The sequence below is a fragment of the Electrona antarctica genome, assembly GCF_951216825.1.
Source record: "Electrona antarctica genome assembly, chromosome: 17".
NCBI lineage: Eukaryota > Metazoa > Chordata > Actinopteri > Myctophiformes > Myctophidae > Electrona > Electrona antarctica.
In genome coordinates, this window is record NC_136798.1 from 3,460,614 (window position 1) to 3,481,860 (window position 21,247).

At 42.7% G+C, this 21,247-nt stretch overlaps 1 protein-coding gene across 2 annotated transcripts; it reads left to right on the forward strand.

The window, feature by feature from the left end:
• Window positions 1–3,205: 3,205 nt before the first annotated feature.
• On the forward strand, window positions 3,206–18,704 carry ccm2 (CCM2 scaffold protein). Of its 2 annotated transcripts, none has more exons than XM_079526176.1 (10): window positions 3,206–3,608; window positions 9,353–9,529; window positions 10,531–10,614; window positions 11,925–12,108; window positions 12,835–12,971; window positions 14,110–14,245; window positions 14,478–14,532; window positions 15,081–15,219; window positions 16,902–17,040; window positions 17,546–18,704. In XM_079526176.1, exons 1-10 carry the CDS (start codon window positions 3,579–3,581, stop codon window positions 17,863–17,865), a joined length of 1,401 nt encoding a protein of 466 aa, XP_079382302.1. In that variant the 5' UTR covers window positions 3,206–3,578; the 3' UTR covers window positions 17,866–18,704. The 2 variants fall into 2 exon arrangements, with proteins under 2 accessions (XP_079382302.1, XP_079382303.1); XM_079526177.1 differs by lacking the exon at window positions 3,206–3,608 and adding an exon at window positions 7,310–7,442.
• Window positions 18,705–21,247: the final 2,543 nt, after the last annotated feature.

Consider the following 21,247-nt stretch of genomic DNA (forward strand, 5'->3'; position numbering starts at 1 on the left):
TATTAATTATTAAATGTATTGATTTCAACTCAACTCAGTCCAGAAACGAGCTCGACAACCTAATACATTATACATTTACACAATACAATCATCATTTTGACACGTACAGTACAGTATGTCTACAGTAACACATGTAAGCTGAACGCTAGATCGCGAGAGCATTATTTTTTAATACACTAGTCATTGCTTTCATATTTTATTACAATTATTTTGTCCAAATTGTTCTATACATAGGGTTCAACAAGAACACGAAAATGTGGCAGACGTATTCAGTTTGTCAATTATTCCACATCCCTCGACAGCCATGACGACGCACAGCAAGAGCGCTTGAACAGCAAAGCATAAGTTGCTTCTTCCTTCTTGTTGTGCCTTGTTTCTTTGGGTGCTTCAATCCAGCCATGGCAGCCAGGTCCGCAAAAACAACAATGTCAGTGTTTTTCTTTTTTCTTTTCATGTGCCAGCACACACTAACCAACCAATATGACAACACCAAACAAACAATGTAAAGAGTCTGTCTCCCCAACAGCCAACACAGATCACGCCAAGTTCTGGATTACATCTATTAGACCTCAATCAAATAGTACTACTAACACAAACTATCTAAGGATTGCAGGTTAATTAAGTCTAAGGCAGGCTAAGTAACAATATTTAAGCTAATTACAGTATTACAGAACAATTGTTTATCATTGTGTACAATCCAGACACTGGTTCTTTAACAGGTGTGAAAGAAAAGAATAGTGTTCCATGTTGCTTTTGTTTGAACAACAACAACAACAACAACAACATTAAATCAGAACCTCCCCCTCACTTGAAGTTTAAATTAGAAGTTCAGAATAACCAAACGATTTGGTTTAGTTGATAGTCTTGTTAGACAGCAGCCACGATGATACAGAATCATGATTGTTAACTTAGACTGATTTATACTTTGTCGTATGATGGAGTATAAATTAACCACATGAACCCTAGTGTCCCTATTCTGGGGAACATTCAGAGAAAATAGCATATCTACATGACACGTTTGTGGGCTTGTAGACCGGCTATTTTCAGCAAAGCAATTTAGTGTAGAAAATAAGAGCGGGTCTTCAATTGTACTGAGCCCTGGAGTACCCCCCCCCCCCCCCCCCCCCCCCCCCCCCCCCAGTATAATTAGGGTTTAAGTGGTAAGCATCTTCTGTCTTGCAAAGATGAATAATTTGTAGTGCCAAGACGTACAATTTCTGTGTCGTTTCATGTCTTGTGTGAACAATACATCTTCTAGCCAAATGAATAATGCCAGTAGAGTGTGTGTGTGTGTGTGTGTGCGTGCGTGCGTGCGTGCGTGCGTGCGTGCGCGAGTGCGTGCGTGCGTGTGTGCGTGTGTGTGTGTGTTAGGGGGGAGGCATATAGGAAGAGGTCAGAGATGACACAAAATGCTTAAAGAGTTCCGTTGTATCTTCTTATGGATAAGAAGTTCCTCAAGCCTAATTTGAAACAGGGCTAATCACTGATTCGCTCTTGGATCAACTCATTTCCTGATTCTTTTTCTTCCAAACACCTCCGAGCATGCCTTTAGAACTCATTGTGAGGTGACCCTTAACATTTAGCATGTACGTGCTCTCTATTCTTATTGCACAACGACCCCTCTGTTTTCTGCATTCATGTGTAGCAGCAGGCCATTGTAGTGATTGACTTAGGTCTCTACGTTCACGTCATCATGACCATCTGTTTGCCCATTTGGCGCGGTAGGCTCAGACGATAAAACGGTGCATAGTTTTTTTTTTCTTTCTTTATAACCTGGTGCTGAATAAACCCATCTGAAAAAGGTGCTACCACAAATCCGTGGACTGCTGAAGTCCGCTTTGTGGCTTTCTAAAGAGCATGGCGCGTCGATGGCCTTCCGGTTGACAGAAAGACTCCAAAAACTTGCAGACTCACAACAATGCTCGGGAACTATAGCACCTCAATTGTACAACAGTTTACAGTAGAACTCAACTCTCAATGGTGCCACTTTATGATTTTCAATCTGCACAAAAAACAACAGTTTATTCTCTTTTCATGTAATGTTTATCATGATAGTTTCAGAATTGATTTCATTGATTTTGTTTACTATGATTAGATCTGCACTTCTAGGACTTTGTTTTTTCCTGAGAGAACGAAACAAGCAAATGACAAAAATGCATCATTTTGGCACATTGACCAGAAGCACAAGCGTACTTCTGAAAACTGAATTTGGGTATTAAAAAAAAAAAGTATAGAATGTGATTGCCGTGTTGTAAATTCCTGTCATCTCTATGTCCTTAACCTGTGTGTATCTACTTTTGTTGTTTACTGTAGAATTGGCTGTAATATTTTTGTTTTAAAAAAATGGATTTGATATTCCAATGAAGCGACTATGGTTGTCATATTAATTGCTGCTGATTTTTTGATGGTGTTGGGGGGAATATTGCTTTGTTAAATATTCAATCAATTTCTAGATTGTGTTAGCTTGTTGATGTATTTCACAAATTTATCAGGATACTCTCTAAGCTATGATTTATCTGGGGGTATATATAAATTGTTGGCACAAATGTCAGTAAAAGCAAACTAATTGCTACAGTACTGTAGCATCTCTCTTTGAAAGTGTACTCATACAACCTATGTTGTGACTATGAGAGCATAATATAATATAAAGAATGATTTATTTGTTGTTGTTAAATATAAAAATGTAAGTAAATTGTTTCATGGAATATCCCCGTTCTTAAAAAGAAAAAAGAAAAAAACAAACTGATGTCCAGTATTGTACTAAAACCCCTATTTTTTGGGAACAATATGAATATTATTATTAATAACATATGGTGCTAAAGTTCTTTTTGTATCATGTTTTGGTTTTTAGATGAAAAGAGAAATATTATGCTGAAAAATGTAATGTCAAGCCTTATTACTGTAGATTAATATATCAGACTGTTCCTCCCAGAAGAGAAAAAAAATAAATATAGTCTTTGAAAGTGAAACCTATTAGCAGTAAATGTGTTCACATGCACGTTTTACACTTGAGTCTGTATACAGTTGTCATATATAGACAGTATAGTGTGTGTGTAATAACAACAATATTTGACTTACACACGCACACACACACACACACACACACACACACACACACACACAGCTGTTGTGCTACTGTAGTCAGTGCAAGGCATGATGGACTTATTTTGGACTACAGTTTAACGCCCAAAATGGCGGCAGGATTGAAAAGTTTGTGCTGTTTTTTTCTGAGTTGCTTTTTGTATGTATAACAATATACGTCGCCGGTTAAATTACACAGTAAGCATACCTGTAAGAAGACACGGGCGGAGGTCCTCTCTGCCGTTGTTTTTATGTCGCTGTAGTGTTAGAATAACCTGAATAATGCTTATGACTAAAAGTCGGGATGGTGTTGTTTTCTTATCAGCATCCCTCCCCAGGATGCTAAGCTACAAGCTAGGCTAACTCCACAGGCAGACAGAGGCAGAGCAGCTAACGTTTATATTAGCCATAATGTCGCCAGCTGTGTTTTTTGTATCCCAAATAAATGCCACACGCAGCTGAACTGAATATGAAGAGGAAGACCTTTACTTATAGAAATGGACGATGATGTGAAAAAAGTGAAAAAGGTAAGTTTGGCAAATGGGGGGTAACTTATTGATGCTTTTATTAACGTAGCAGTTACTACTACCTTACTAACTACTACCTGCCCTGTTGCTAACAGAGCTCTAGTCTGTTCACTTCAGTTTCAATTAAATCTTAAATGCTTTTGCCAAGTTTGGCTAACGATGATACATTTAATTCAGACCTTCATCAGATAGTGATAGTGATAGTTAATTTTCTCATTAACACAGTTGGTTAAAGTTAGTTAGCCTAATTAAGTTAACCTGAACTCCAGTCAATCACAGAGTCCTTGTTCAGCCACCTCTAAACTCAACTGTTTTTATTTTATTTATATCATTTCTCAGATCATAGACAGTCTCGCCATCAACTTTAAATCTTGCAGATGTTGATTATCTGAAGATGCATTTGAATGGAATGTAATAACAGTATTTATGAACAGCCCCCATTGTGGTTGTTTAACTTTGTTATCACAAATTAATATGGCATCATAACAATTATTATGTCTCCACCCCAGGCGTCATGTAGTCTGTACTGTCTTTGTTAGGGTGTCTGGAGGGCTGTGCGCCCACTGCCCAGACTGCCCACCCAGCTGTCATGGGCACTGGGCAGTGGTCAGCACAGCAGTGTCACTCATGATGGGGGAGTCCTAGATCTAGAATAGCCGATATTCCATATATTGCATGTATTGTTTTATCTCTTCTTCTGTTTTTATGACCGCTGTAATTGCCACGGTGATGGAACTTCCCTCATTCTGTCTGTCTGTAGTTCTCGCTAGTACTAGTCACCCAACTCAGCTCTAATGGTAATGATGCATTTATATAGCGCCTTTATCCAAGGCGCTTTACATAGATTGTGCATTACATTCACCCCTTCACACACACATTCATACACACACATTCATACACCGATGGCGACGGAAACCATGCAAGGCACCAACCAGCACATCAGGAGCAGTTATGGGTTGTTCAGCGTCTTGCTCAAGGACACTTCGACACCAACTCTGGGGGAGCGCGGGTTCGAACTGGAAGAATGTGGCCGGTGGCCCGGGGTTTGATTTATAGTATGAATTCACTAGACCATTTAAAGCTTTACATCAATCTAACACTTAACAGGTTCTAAATACAAAAGTGACAGTAAAAAAAATGGGACAGCAACAAGGATTTCCCCCAAGATTACAATAGTTTATTAAGTAATTCATCAATAATAAAAGCAACACTTTATTGTACGAAATAATTAAAAGGTCATAAAACAGAAGAAGAGAAGCTAAAATGTAATCAAAATACTCAACCTCAACTCAGCTCTAGTAACCTCACATCACCAGGATTTCCACCTACAGCTCTAGCATCTATAGATCTAGGGCTACATTTTCATCCATGCTAAACCCCTTATCCCTAAACTATTTTGCCTTTACCATTTTGAAAATAAGTTTTGATTAGTTGAAGTAGCCGATCTACTTGGACACATTGTGAGCTTGTAGATTGGCTATATTAACTATTCAAAAATGTTTATCAAAATAGTAAAAAAAAAAAAAAAAAAAAAGGCAAAGAAGTTTAGGGATAAGGGGTTTAGTGGTGACGGAAATGGAGCCCCTAGTATCAGATCCACTTGAAAGTTCTGGCAGAAAATGTGCTTTTTGTCAAATATCTTCACCTTTCCACAAAAGTAAGAATAGGACAACAGAAGAATCAGAAATCAGAACTTTATTGTCACAATGTCACATCACAGTTTTACAAAAAAAAAAGTGGCCGAAGTAGTATGTATGATTTAATACAATTAATTATCATGCAGGCCACCGCCAACTGCAATTTACATGTCAAATGCGGCACTGCCCCACAGTTGCTTTTTAGTGACCAGTGCTGACCACCAATAAAACAACCTAATCGAATGTATTATTTAATTAAATGTATTGACTTTGACTTTATGCATTGCTTAGAATAGCTGTTATGTTGGCTGCACACACAGTTCTGTCTTGTTCCACTTGGTGGTGTCATTGAATAACATTTTGTTTGTCTGAATTATGTTTTGTATTCACTTCATGGAAGACTAGTTGTGATGCACCATGCGTGTACTGTACGGAGACTGGCTGCCTGGTACACCTCTTTCATTAACTGATGATACATACATATTTACAGGACACGATAAGCCTAGGGCTGCTGCAGTCATAGGAATAAGGACAAGGAAGGTGTATAATAACGATAAGCCTACTTGCTTCATTTGAGAAACTCCCAGTTTCTCCCAGTGTTTAGTAAAAAAATATATTTTATTACCATCCACCTGCACACCAGAATTGTTTTACTTAGAAGATCAGATGACTATGAAATTATCTTGTGGAGTACTTGCCTTGGCTCTCCTTTGCTTAAGCACAGGTCCACACACTCAAATAATAATCCCCATCTTGGTGTTCTTCAGCGAGGAATGATTTTGCAGCTGCCTGTTTCCTTGATCAGTGTAAAGTTTCAATTCCCTTCCTAAAGTTACTGGCAGCTTTTTTCATCCACTCTGTTGCTCCGAATAAGCCGAAAAGCTCTTGCCGAATATGGCAACACGACTCTCATTCGTGTTGAACCCATTCCTATGTACCACCAAGATGGCTAGTAGGGGTCACCTGCGGGAGCCTTTATCTCACATTTCACAGGACAGGTGACGGCTTATGAAATGTTAATGCTCCCGTACTGTAGCAGACAGTGGCCTGCATGGTGCTGCTGCTACGCACTGTTAAATAATGCACTGCCCTATAGACCGTGCTGTTCCATACGGTCTGATCCGAGGGTTTATATGTCAAGACTGGATGTCCAGAAACAGCCACATAACATTACAGGCAAGATAGGTATGGTTTAACCACACTAATCCTAGCATATTCCCTATTCTATTCTACAGTGTGTTGCAACTCAACACATTGTGAGCTTGTCTTGTACTGTAGATCTGCTATTTTCCGTGAAGATGATTTGGTGTAGAGAGAAAGGAGCCAAGCCTATTATAGATCCCTGGGGTCTCCCGCTCAACTACAGTAAGTATATATATACTATTAGGCCCTCGTTATTTACACTAAAGAGGAGACAGACTGATTCAGGGAACCTGAATGCTGAATGAACCTATTGGCAATAAAAACATACAGTAAGAAATCAGATGGCCTCCTGAGATGAATGTCATTATTACAATGTTATTGAGGGGAGACTTCCGCACACTCGACTTACTAATAAAAGCAGGTGCATCGGCGACAACACAGCAGACTGCAGACACATAGGAGAAGGAGGGAGACCCGTACACTGCCACTTGCTGGTTCAAGAGCTTTTTATTTAATGTCCACAATAATGCAACGTTTCGGTCTTTTGACCTGAATGTTGTTAATTATTACAATGTTCAAAACAAAAGAGTAGTTAACACAGAGGCCATGATGTACAGTTGCAGTTTTTCAAAGTATGAATACGTGTCACCAGGAAGTCGTGGTTGGTCCTCTTCCTGTTCTCGTGTGTCTGCATAGAGAGTGAGACGCTCCTTTTCCTTTGTGGGTGACACACCCGGCCCACACACACACACACACACACACACACACACGCACACACAACACATGCGCTAGCGCGTGCGTGTGTGCGTGCACACATGCACAAGGAGACTGCATGTCACTCCCCAGTTGGCAACTGTCACTGCAGACTCTCTTGTTGTTGGACTGAAGACAACAGGTGACAAGTGTACTCTCTCTGTCCAAGGGAAGCGTGCTTAGTGTAAGGAAGAAACGGCCGCTGCTGATTGAGCTGTAGCACGGTAGCACCCGGTGTCTGCTTGCCGTTGCATTGGCGACTACGTAGTGTAGTTTTAAGCGCGAGTCCATGGAGTATGAGGTAGGACACTCGTACAATGCTTCGTTGCCTTGGAATTGTGGATTCGCTGTTGTTCGTGTGATTTATAGTACTAATTAGTTTTAGTAAAATAGGGTGCAAAATGCAGTTTATAGTTAAGGGACGCAATAAAACAACGTCCTCTGCATCCATGGGATGCACTACTGTACTACTGTACTGTTTTTTATTCTAGTTTATTTTGCTAGCTTTAGTTGTAATAATAATTTCTTCTTCTGTTTTCTACATGAATATAACCACATTATAACCGCATATAAAATGAAATGGGAGTTAAATGCTGCAATTTGTAAAAATGACAAAATATGACTCCTAACGTTGTTGAAGTGGGACTCATAAAATGTCCCTGGGACTCATCTAAAAGACCATCCCTGCATCCCGGGACTCATTACATTGAAAACCTATTTACATTGTTGTTACACAGTTGTCCATTGTACTGTATCTCACCAAAAACAGCTGATCTACAAGCTCACAACACATCGCAGCGTGACGCGTTGTGAGTTGAGCTTGTGGATCTGTCTAGTTAAGAGTGAGACACAATGCTCAACAAAGTATAACAAGGCTTTTAAAGTATTTTTTTTGTGGCTTTCGCCTTTATTTTATATTTTTTATGGAGGGACAGACAGTATGCTGACAGGAGATGGGGAGAGAGATGGGGGGGGGGGTGACATGCAGTAAAGGCCGTCGGGATCAGGAGTCGAACCCGCGGCACACTGCCAGACTTGATTACCAGCCAAGGTGCCTGGACCGCTGAGCCACGGCCCAGGCCGGCTTTTAAAGTCTTAACTATATTCTTGGCTAAATGTAATATACATACATGATGTGTAGCTAAACCATACCCAACCCTAAAGCGATTCATTTAGTTTTCGTTTATTTGGACAACAGGCATTCAGTAACAAAGATGGCTACGTATCGTCTCGCTCGTGCCTAAAGTGCACTGAAAATAACAGATCTACAATCTTGCAGAATAGTGCAACTATTTTCAAGTGCGCAACAGCGGCACGCAACCAAGTGTACTTCAGACTGCACTGTGATGTGAGCAGCCATGTCTCGCATTGTAGCAATCAGCAGAGGCAGGGAAAGGGAAAGCAGAGTAAGCAGAATTGCAAAGGCTGGATATTGAGGTCTGTCATCCAGGGCAAATTGGCAGAGCAAAGAGGTTTTTCTTGTTCTTTTTGGTTAACCTTGTTTTGCTGCCATATATTTGGTTTTCTGCCCCCATTCTCGTTACGTTCTGCGTCATCTGTGTTTTTATGGTACATGAAGGGAATCATGTAATGATGAACTAATGATATGCTGTTGCAGAGGATCAGGAGGGCCGCCCGGCCTGTGATTTATATGTTTTAGAAAAGCCACACAAAGCTACCAAATGTTGCAGCAGGCTCTCAAAATGTTTTCATTCTCTAGTCTAGACTAGAGAGTAGAGACCCCCCTGGCAGAAGACTGACCGAGGTTGTTGGACGTCCACAACCGTACCCAGAAAAACTCACAGTACGTTTTAACAGCAGGCGAGCATCAGCCGACACATCGCCCAATCGCCCCCAAAAAGATGAATTATTTTCGGGCGACGTTGCCCCGCCCACTTTTCGACCGTTCGCCTGCTATCGCCGGTAATCGCCGGGTCCCATAGACAAATAAAATTCGTCTGTCTGTCGCCCGCTGGTAAGACGTACTGTCAGAGTTACAAATGCTTAAATGAACACATGGGGCTTTTGCTGTGTAACAAAACTATCACGTGCTTCTCAACATGTGTCTCTTTCTCCGTCTCTCCCTCTGTCCCGCCATCAGCCTGGTATCTCAACATGTGTCTCTTTCTCCGTCTCTCCCTCTGTCCTGCCATTAGCCTGGTATCTCAACATGTGTCTCTCTCTCCGTCTCCCCCTCTGTCCTGCCATCAGCCTGGTATCGTGTCTCCGTTCAAGCGTGTCTTCCTGAAAGGAGAGAAGGGCAGGGACAAGAAGGCCCAGGAGAAGGCCACTGAGCGCAGGGCCCTGCACACCTTCGCCCTCTCCCTGCCCGACCACCGCATTGACCCGGACATCCTGCTCAACGACTACATCGAGAAGGAGGTCAAAGTGAGTGTGATGTCTGTCGCCATGCACCTGGCATCGTTCTGCTTAGCCTCCCTAGAGACCATGTTTGTGTACAGTTACAGTATTTAAATGAACCCATCTAGACCTGAGGCAGATTCTTTAAAAAAAAGGCTTCTAAGGGCCGATTCATACTCCTATTTTACCGCTGTTTCGGCGCTGTAGTGCCGAAATGATTTACGGCTCGTCAGAAATTTTCAGTAGCACCGAAGAGCCGACTTTAGGACAGTACCCGCCCCCCCGAACCTCAAATGACGTCACATTGTAGGCTCTACAGAGCCGAACCGACTTTTATTCGGCTCTAAAATAGGAGTATGAATCGGGCCTAAATCCTAACAGTTTTCTGAAAAACCTCATGTTTCTATGTCAGTGGTGTTCAACCTTTTTCACATCAAGGAGGACCCTCAGAATTATCTGTATTTGGCCGCAGACCCCCATCTGAAAATATGTTGTTCCATGGACCCCCCAGAAGAGAGTTAAAAATGTTTGCTGTGAAAGAATATCTATTCAAAGATTCGATAGTAACTTACCATCAATTACTAAGGATTAGACGGGGAGGAAATATTACTAGACCTTTTCCCTATATCACCTACAGCAGGGGTTCTCAACCCGTGGGTCGCGACCCCTCGGGGGGTCGCCAAATTATTTTAGGGGGTCCCCAAATTATTAAAAAAAAATAATATCAAAAATAGCAGACCTACAAGCTGCTATTTTTCAATAGCTAAATTATAACAATGCTTAAAACACCAAAAGGGGTTCCCACCCAAAATGGTTTAAGGTTATTGTAGCAGTCAATTTATATTGGGGGTCGGGAGGGGGCGGGGTGGGGGTCCCGAGACATTGTTAAAGCATTTCCGGGGGTCCCCGGCCAAAAAACGTTGAGAACCCCTGACCTACAGCATATTAGGTTGTGATTGGTTAATTGCATACTACTATTTGTCGTGAGGGGTGATGATGAGTCCCATGTTTTGGTTTGTTTTGTTCAGTACTTGGGGCAGCTGACATCAGTACCTGGATACTTGAACCCCTCGAGTAGGACAGAGGTCCTGCAGCTCATTGACAATGCAAGGGTAAGCATCTGATGACCAGGATTCAACCTCCACACATCTCACCGAATACGACTTAGTTAGTGGTATGAAAACAGAAACAAAATGGCTAACACTGAATTCACAGTCACACCAACAGTGTATAATACAGTACAGCTGCTGGTGTGGATTTGGCGTACGACGTGTTCACTTCACACAATCTGGTGGCTGTTGGAATATCACAGTCAGCAGATGCTATAACAATTTAGGCATTTAGCAGACGCTCCAGAGGGACTTACATTAAAGCTGCTATAAGCAATATTATGTCAAAAGTTTAATGACCTAGAATTCCTAGAAGCTTTGGCATTAGTAGTAGACAAGCAAATCGCTTCTAGGAAAATATTTGAATGCAGATTGTGGCCCCTATCATGTGTCACAGAGACTAAATCTTTTTTGAGAGCGTTTTACCAAGCGTTTTTTGGCTGTCTGAATACCAAAAAAAGTAATTCAAATGTTGACTTATGTTGCTTATAGCAGCTTTAAGCAAGAACAAAAAAACATGGCAATAAATCATATACATAAAAAAATAATTATCATGAATCACACGTAAGCTAATAACATAACAGTGGAATATCTATATAATGATAGAATATAGTGCTATGTCTACATAAGCTGCTATCTAAGTTACATAAGTTGAGCCTTTGCATACGCCTGTAAGGTCGTCACGGCTAGGGCAAGTGCTACGGGCCAAGATGGAGTCTGAAGAGGTGGGTTTTGATACTACAGTGGAAGATTGGGAGTGAGTCTGCAGTTCTGATTGCAATGGGAAGTGAATTCCATAGATGTGGAGGCAGAAGGGAGAAGAGTTTGAGACGTGTGGAGCATTGTCCCGGCGTTTTTACTAGTGAAGGTACTTCCAGCTTCCCTGCGTTGGCTGATCTTAGTGTGCGGGGGGGGTTTGTAGGGTTCAATCAGACTTGCAAGATATGGGGGTGCTATGGTATTTATGTGTTTCTGTAATTATAACATGGATCGCTGAATAGGGCTTTAAGCAACTAGTCGACTATTCAACTAGTCGACTAGTAAATCCACTAGTAAATCCACTAGTAAATCCACTAGTCGACCTTGCTGGTACTAGTTGACTAGTTGATAAAAAAAGGCGTTTTTTTTTCTTTGTTTTTCTCCCGTTTTTGTAGGCCTCAAGATCAGCTAGAATGCTAGATTATAGTCACCAATGTACACAGTTTTTAAATGTACAAATGTCATTAAAAAAGAAAAATACTAGGCAACTAGTCAACTTGTCAAAATCACTAGCAGTGAAAGTCCTATCGCTGAACACCCTCGATGTCCCTCAGAAATCTCATCAGCTGGCAGGCCAGCTGACGTCGGAGCAGGATGCAGTCGTCAGCCTATCGGCGTACAACGTCAAGCTGGTGTGGCGCGACGGGGAGGACATCATCCTCAGAGTGCCCATTCACGACATCGCTGCCGTCTCCTACATCAGGGACGACTCCTTACACCTGGTGGTCCTCAAAACAGGTACTGCTGCCAAACAGAGTTTCCTAAACCAAACCAACCCTTTCCCATTTGCTGCTTTGAAACGGGTGCTGAAACAGTGTTGTTTTTGGCAGCAATTTTAGTCACATTTTAGTCACCTGGAATGTTTTAGTTAGTCTAGTTTTAGTCGACTAAATATCACAAGATTTTAGTCGACTAAATGTATTTTGTCGGGCCTAATGACTCATCTTACACTTGCTGAAAATAGCCAATCTACAAGCTATTCGCCTCTACAAGACGTTGTGAGCTTGTAGATCTGCTATTTTCAGCATGCAAGTGTAAAATGACTCATACTGGATCTCTTGTCCACTAGTCCCTTCCTAACATTTGAGTCTAGTTTTTATCTGTTGACGAAATTGTCCATATATTTATTCTTAGTTTTAGTCATCATAGCTTAGTGTTCATTTAGTTTCCATTTAGTTTGTCATTTTTCGTCATAGTTTTAGCCGACGAAAACACTGGTGCTGAAACCATGCCTCCAGCTTGTCTGAAGCATCAGAGTTCTCTGCCTGTTGCTGAAATTATGTCTGTGTCATGCTGTAGTATGTTTGACTGACTGACATGCAACGCTTACAAACTAGTATTCGTGCTTTTGAATTGGACCTTACTCAAAAAGGATATGCAGTAAGTAACGCTACTCAAAGAACAGAGTTAATAGAAACTGTTATCAGCTGATTTGACGGTCTATGTTTATCGTTTGTATTTTAGCCCAGGAGTCCGGGGGCTCGCCCTGTCCAAGCTCATGTCCGGATCTCAACAAATCTCAGACACTCAGCTCTCTATCGGAGAGCGGGGCAGTCTTAGTTGAGGTCTGCTGTCTACTTGTGCTGGCTGTTGAGAACAAGGTAGGATGCAGTCTTACGTTGTATTGCCTACGGTATGTATAGTATAGAGTCCAAACCATACCAGTTGTAACTCCTTGCAACTAGTCGCAACTCCTTGCAACAAAACAGTTCTAAGGTCAACCACATTGATGCAACTCCTTGCAACAAAACGGTTTTAAGGTCAACCACATCAATGCAACTCTTTGCAACAAAACTGTTTTAAGGTCAGCAACATCAATGCAACTCCTTGCAACAAAACGGTTCTAAGGTCAACCACATCAATGCAACTCCTTGCAACAAAACGGTTTTAAGGTCAACAACATAAATTCAACTGCCTTTTTTGTTTTAAAAATTTCACCACTAAAATATCTCCATGTTTGAACTACGGGATTGATGATAGTTTTGTCTTTTGGCACATGATTTGAAACAGTAAGCGTATCATTACCATTTTTGGCTAATGTTTCTCCAGAATATGGATGCTGGGGTTCAAATGCTTAAGGATGTGGCCACACCGAACTATGTGGCGGATTCATTCTACCAATGCTTTTCAATGGGAACAGTCTGTGTTCCCATTGAAAAGCATTGGCAGAATCCGCCGCATAGGCAAAGTTGAAAGTTTGTTGTGACCGCACCCTAAGATGTTCAGTTCTGTACGTCTGCAACAAAACTGTGGCATATGATAATGTTTTTTCACTAATTGTAGTCAACTCAAGTCTAACACATGGCATTGGCGGTACATGGTTCTTGGTTGAGAGATTAGTTGGTTGAGTAGATTAGATTAGTAGTTATTAGTACTTATTTTCTGTCCCTATTGTCAGGTCCAGAGCCATCGAGTACGACAGGGTTACGACAACTCCATTCACTTCATGGGGCCAGGCTCTTTTACATAAACTTCTATTGAAAAGGGACAATCGGAATGCATGGGAGTCTATGGGCTCACGCGAGTACATGACCAGGCTGTTTTCTGCCCCCTCAATGTCGTAACTCTGTCTTACTCTATATGGCTCTGGTCAGGCCCTGAAGATAATGCTGACACCATGAGGAGAACAACGTTTTCCATAAAATCTGTGTCGTTCTCAGTTAGTCTTCAGGAGAAGATTTCAGCACATGCATGTTATGATCGTTATGTGTTAAATTAATCTAATGTCTGGGTCTGCAGGCAGCAGCGGAGGAGCTTTGTCTCCTGCTCAGCCAGGTCTTTCAGATTGTTTACACCGAGTCCACCATCGACTTCCTGGACAGAGCCATTTTCGATGGAGCCACTACACCTACCAGGCACCTTTCACTATACAGTGGTAAGAGGTGCTCTAGCACCACCTAGTGTCTATCTGTGCACGCCACTGGCCACGGTGCAAACATTGGTTTCATACAGTGGGTCACGTTGTTTTCAAGGGGGTTGGTTGCTAAGCAGGGACTTAATTACTACATTCAAATCACTCTTGAGCTTTGTCTCGTCTTGTGAAGTTTCACAACTTTACATATTGCACCATGGAACGTTACATTACATGTACTTCTGTAATTCTACAGATGACTCCTCGAGTAAAGTGAACAAGGACACTTTTGAAGCAGAGGATAGCACCTTGTAAGTACTCAGTCCATTGGTTGGTTATTATGCTTCCATTGTTATGTGGCCAGGGAAGATTGCCACATATCTTCTCTAGCCTCGCGTGCTCAGACTATATCACAATCAGCCGAGGGCATTTATTTGATTCGTCTCTGGTCCCCAGGCCAACATATCTCAGGAAGATATTTTCTTTGCCATCTGTCTCCACAGCCTAAACACTTGACATCTCAGAATTAGCATGTCATTTTTGTAATACCCTCTCATATGCCTCATGGCCAAAACTAAATGGAAACACTTACTCCTTAAACGATTTGCTTTCATTTCCACATTTTTAAAAAAAAAGATATTTTCAAATCCGGAATTCACAATGTCCTCAGAACTCAGAATTTCCATCAGTTGACAGCCAGAAAATGCAGAAAATAAAAGTGCCTGCAGAGTGCAGATTCCATTTGGGCCACCTGATGATTTCGGGGGAACCATTAACTGAGCAGTTATTATGTTTACAATACATGCCTCAGTAAGCAACACATCCTCCACATGACTCTTATTTTATTTTCTTCCCTCAGTTCATTCCAGGGTTCTCTGGAGACGGGAGGTAACTCTCCCCTCTCGGCGTCCACCCCGGCCTCACCTCAGACCAAGACTGCCAGCGAGGGGGAGCTCAGCACCACCGCTGCAGAGCTGCTACAGGACTACATGACCACGGTGTGTGCGTGTGTGTGTGTGTGTGTGTGTGTGGGCTTTAAGCAACTAGTCGACTATTCAACTAGTCCATGGGTTCTCAACGTTTTTGGCCGGGAACCCCCGGAAATGCTTTGGCAATGTCTCGGGACCCCCGCCCCGCCCCCTCCCGACCCCCAATATAAATTGACTGCTACAATAACCTTAAACCATTTTGGGCGGGAACCCCTTTTGGCGCGCTACGAGCTTGTAGGTCTGCTATTTTTGAAAAATCGTGAAAAAAATTAAAAAAAAAAAAAAAAAAAAATCTTTTTTTTTCTTTTTTTTTATAATTTGGCGACCCCCCGAGGGGTCGCGACCCACGGGTTGAGAACCCCTGAACTAGTCGACTAGTACAGTAAATCCACTAGTTGACCTTGCTGGTACTAGTTGACTAGGCCTCAAGATCAGATAGATTATAGTTTTAGTCACCAATGTACAGTTTTTAAATGTACAAATATTATTTTTTTTTAAAAACGTTACTTTTTTTTTTACATAATTGGTAGGCCTAGTTAAACAACTAGTAAACTAAGCAACTAGTCAACTAGTAAAAATGTGTGTGTGTGTGTGTGTGTGTGTGTGTGTGTGTGTGTGTGTGTGTGTGTGTGTGTGTGTGTGTGTGTGTGTGTGTGTGTGTGTGTGTGTGTGTGTGTACACGCTGCAGTTTAATTGGTAGCTAGGGCAGGTTGGGGCCACAAAGATTAACTAACCACTTGAACCCATAGCGTCCCTCTTCTGGTCAAGTCATAATATGCAAACATTTGGGCGAACATAGCAAGCCTCCCAAACGCACCGTCCGTGACATGCTGCGATGGCCTATTTCCAGCAGAGAGTATTAGGGGGGGCTAAAGATAGATTCCTGGGGGGACCTCGGTCATCAAAGTATATTTAAGTGGTTACCAGCAGATGGATAGTGGCCTGGGTGGGTGGGTGGAATAATACCTCATTACATACATGGACAACTGGCGGGCCGCATGCGGCCCCCACCCTCACTTAATGCGGCCCGCATGTTAATATCAGAATACTGATATATTATTGATTTCAGCTGTTACAATTCCAAACCCCGCTTTAATTACTTCATGACTTTAAATGACTAGTACTTAATGACTAGTATTAAAATGTTATTTGTCTTTTTGTGACCAATGTAGTTATGTCAACAGTTCATAAAGTTAACATAACCATAACTAAATGCATTTGAAAATAAAAAAATAGCAAAAAAATATTCAGGTTTTCAATTAAAATATAGCAAAAATAGCTGATCTACAAGCTCAAAACGCGTCGCATTGCGACGCGTTTTGAGCTTGTAGATCGGCTATTTTTGCTACGACAGCAATATGCACTGTGGCCCTCTGGAGTGAGTGTGGAAATATATTGGCCCTCACCATCGTCAAAGTTGCCCACCCCTGGCTCATTATGTCATTAATTATGAAAATGTTAACCCATTTAGATCCGAGACCAGATTCTACAAAATGTCTTCTAAAATCGTGACACTTTTCTGAAAAACCTTATGTTTTCTGTATCAGTGGTTTTCAAGGACCCCCAAAAATGATATGGAATTGGCCACCGACCCCCATCTGAAAATATGTTGTTCCAGGTACTCTCCCCCCCCCCAGAAGCAAAGATTTGAGTTAAAAACGTTTTAACGTCTTAACCTTTGTTTGTTGCAGTTGCGCACCAAGCTGTCCTCTCAGGAGATCCAGCAGTTTGCCACTCTGCTGCACGAGTATCGTAACGGAGCGTCCATCCACGAGTTCTGCATCAACCTGAGACAGCTGTACGGAGACAGCAGGAAGTTCCTTCTACTGGGTACGACCCGTCTTCACGCCTGCATGCGTTTTGTTCAACAATGAGTACAAATAAATACTTGTGATGCAATACGTTGAGCTTCCGGATCGACTATTTCTGAATAGCGGAAGCATACAATTGACTCAAAGCGGTAAAACAATTTTTTTATGGTATTTTAACTTATTTAGCCTGGGACCCCTAGAACCCTTGGGGGTCCCTGGCCCCACTTTGAGAACCACTGGTCTACGGTACAAAATCAAATATGTATACTGTCAGACAAATGGTCGGGTAGTGTGAGTGCCTTGGGTTAAACGTCATTGTCATAAGTAGGCAGAGAGCTAATTGTTGCACACGTCGGGTAGATTTGAACCATGATGCCCCCCCCCCCCCCCACACCCACCCACAAATCAACAATTCTCTCATCTGATGAGCCCTTCAAATACTATTTGGTTTAAAAGACGTTCTTCATTGCTAACGGACATACTTTCCTCCAGACCCATCTAAGACCCTCCTCTATCCCCCACAGGCCTGCGTCCTTTCATCCCAGAGAAGGACAGCCAGCACTTTGAGAACTTCCTGGAGACCATCGGCGTGAAGGACGGCCGCGGCATCATCACGGACAGCTTCGGCCGCTACCGCCGCGCGGCCAGCTCCGCCTCCGACTCCACCGCCAACGGCAACGGCGGCGGCGGGGGGGCGGGGGGAGGAGGGGGCGGAGACAGCGGAGGCTCCGACGGCGGTCAGGAGGCCTCGGAGGGCGACGAGTGGGACCGAATGATAACCGACATCAGCAATGACATAGAAGCTCTGGGTTGCAGCATGGACCAGGAGGGGGTGACTCCATGACCAGCAGGGGGGGATAAAGGGAGCTACTGTTTCCGAAGAGCAGAGGAGATGGATTTATTTAGCGGTTAAAGGAGAATTAGAATAGAAGGCTTTCTTACGTTTATTTGTAGTTGTTACGTCCCCACCAAAGAGGTCAGGTGTTATTTTGTGCAAAAGTGCATTATTGGCTATTTCCCCTAATATAAGCCCTCAATGGGGTTTTTGTGCTAATTTGCTTATTTCCATCGAAATAAGTAGTAAAGTGTGCCGCTTGGGATACTATTTATATTATGAAGAGAGGATATATACAAAAAAAAATATTTTTGAGCGATGGAAATAAGCAAATTAGCACAATACCCCACCCCAATGCCTCATTCCATTCAATTCAATTCATTCAATTTAATTCATTGCGCTTTTGCACAAAATAACACCTGGACCTCTTTGGTGGGGACGTAACAACTACAAATAAAAGGTAAGAAAGTCTTCTAGCATGGAATTCTCCTCTAAATATTCAGGATGCTGTCACAGCCAGTAGGATCAGGTGAAGTTGATCCTGGGCGGCTGATCTTAGATTAATATTTACCTTTTTTCCGTTTGGTTTTGGTTCTTCCTCTTAATTATCGAGAGGATGATCTCTTTCCAGTGAGTGAGCACTTGAAGAGCTCCGACTTCAACCCTATGGGGGATTTTAGGTTCCGATTAGGCCTCCACTGCACAAAGATGAAGCCACACACAGACCACACTATTCATAGTCTGGACTTTCGGTGTTGAGGTGACCACCGCTGCGGTGGTGAGGTGACCACCGCTCCGGTGGTGAAGTGACCACCGGAGCTGGAATAACGTGGATCGGTGGTGAGTAAAAACAGAGAGAAGGGCTGGGGAGAGTGGTGGTTTGCTCTTCACCGGTGACATCATGTTTTAGTTCGGTGGTCACATCACCACCGAAAATATTGAATAACGCTTTAGCCTACAACACCCACCGACGCCTGTAGATGCTACGCCGCGCCTCATCTCACCAGCACATACATTATGGTTATTTTGATTTTTTTTTGTACTCATTTATTGGCAGTATCTGCCACTGCTGTCAGCGATGTAGCAAATTCACTTTCATGAGTCCATCTTGAAATACACAAAAGGACTACAGTATAATGTCCATGATATATGTACAGTAGGAGGCTGTACTGTTTGTATTACTCTAAGAAGGTCAATCGGATTCATCCATCAAGATGTTCTTTATTCACATTTGTGTGTTGCAGTGAGTGTGTGTAACTTGGCAATATATATATATATTTTCATATTTGTCTACCCATTTGTTTTACACTATCACTTGTTATCCATTTGTATTCATTGATATAATGTTGCGTTGTTAAACTCAACCAGGGAAAATGCTGTAAAAGTGAACATTTGGCCTCCCTCCTGTTCAGGCAGTTGAACGAGGAGGCCTCATTCTGACAAATTAAGCCAGTTGGCTGACGGAGAATATTGGTCAGAGTTTGTCGTTTGGTTCTCATGCAGGTCATCGTGTTATGTCGTTACGACATCACTGTACAGTCGTCCCCATGAAGCTTGTGCCTTTAAGCTCCGATTTATTGCTTCGCCATACGATGGTGTCACACACCCCAAAAAAATATATCAGATCTACAAGCCCACAGCGTGTTGCAGATCCGGCCCACTGTGAGCTTGTAGATGTGCTATTTTCAGCACGCGGCGACACCGTTGTATGTACGACGGAGCATGGATCGAGCGTCACACTGCAGTATTGCTGCCAAGTGTCCGTTTGGACACGCTTGAATTATAAACTGTATCTGTACAGTTGAATGAATAATGGTTATTAAATAACAGTTACTTTACATTGATTCATGTGTATTGTCTTTGTGTCAAATGACACATTATTTTTTGAGTGGTGCAAACCACTCCAACAACCAGCTTTGTCTGTATGTACCTGTGTATGTGTGTACCTGTACGTGGCCCCACGCATGGTTGCTATGGTCAGTGTGTGACGTCACTGCACCACTCAGTTCACACGGGTGTGATTTTTTGCTAACGCTTCACAATGGTTGTGAGATGTTACAATGCCAGTGTTTGTTGGCAATCAATGTGGCATGTGCTTCAAATTGTTACAGACGGCATCCATCCATCTTCTTATCCGAAGTCCCAGACTTCCCTATCCAGAGCAACATTAGCAACTTCCTCATGGGGGATCCCCCCCCCCCCCCCCCCCAATCTGTTCCTTGGTCTTTCAGCCAACACTCTCCACTCACAGGTAGTACCCCCCCCCCCCCCCCCCCCCCCCCAGAGAGGACGTATAGCCAACACTCCCCACTCACAGGTAGTATCCCCCCCCCCCCCCCCCCCCAGAGAGGACGTACAGGGCCTTAGTCCTACTCCTCCTCCCAGCCAACACTCCCCACTCACAGGTAGTATACATCCTAATACTGGGGGGTCAAATTATGACAGGCAATTCCTCCCCCCCAGTCAAAAAACACTAAATAGCTTTCTAAGGTGTGATTTGGGGAGACTCTTAGAGATCTGTCTCTGTGTCCCTTTTATTCCCATGTAGAGTTCCTTGTCAGGCATGCTCAAATAGTTGTGGTTTTATCTATATTTTTGGGAGTTCCGTGGCCAACCGGATGTCCATAATATGCATATTTTTGGGAGTTCCGTGGCCAACCGGATGTCCATAATATGCATATTTTTGGGAGTTCCGTGGCCAACCGGATGTCCATAATATGCATATTTTTGGGAGTTCCGTGGCCAACCGGATGTCCATAATATGCATATTTTTGGGAGTTCCGTGGCCAACCGGATGTCCATAATATGCATATTTTTGGGAGTTCCGTGGCCAACCGGATGTCCATAATAATATGCATATTGCCTATATACTGTATATGGGCATATGGGTCAGATTGGCGGTTCTGGACAGCTGCCTATAAGACTAACTCAAGTGCATCGCACTCCCTTGGGTCCTCGGTTGAGTTTAAAGTCAGTTGGGCGGATGTTTCGCGAAGGTACCTGAACTGCAGACACGCACGCAGAGATTTCTCACATTTCTAGCGGGATAGACTGCGTAAAAGGCCAGTCGCAGCAAGCTGAACAAAGGCTGATGAATATAAAGGTCTCAGACTTGTGATGGTTATCCATTTTGAGTGGTCACTTGGTTGGATGCACCTAAGCCTTCAGATTCATCAAAGGAAGGCTGCTGTTGGACGATGTTACTGAATGTCCTCAGAGTCTGGGATTAGTTGTCCCACTCTGGCACGACAACAGCAGCAGGGCACATTCCAATCCTGAAACCATGTACTGTATGTTCAAATGAAACCGTTTTCTAAATGTTTCAGGAAAAAAATAACTGCTCCAATGTGGTTATTTAGACCCACGATCTTGTTAAAACTTTGCATTTGCT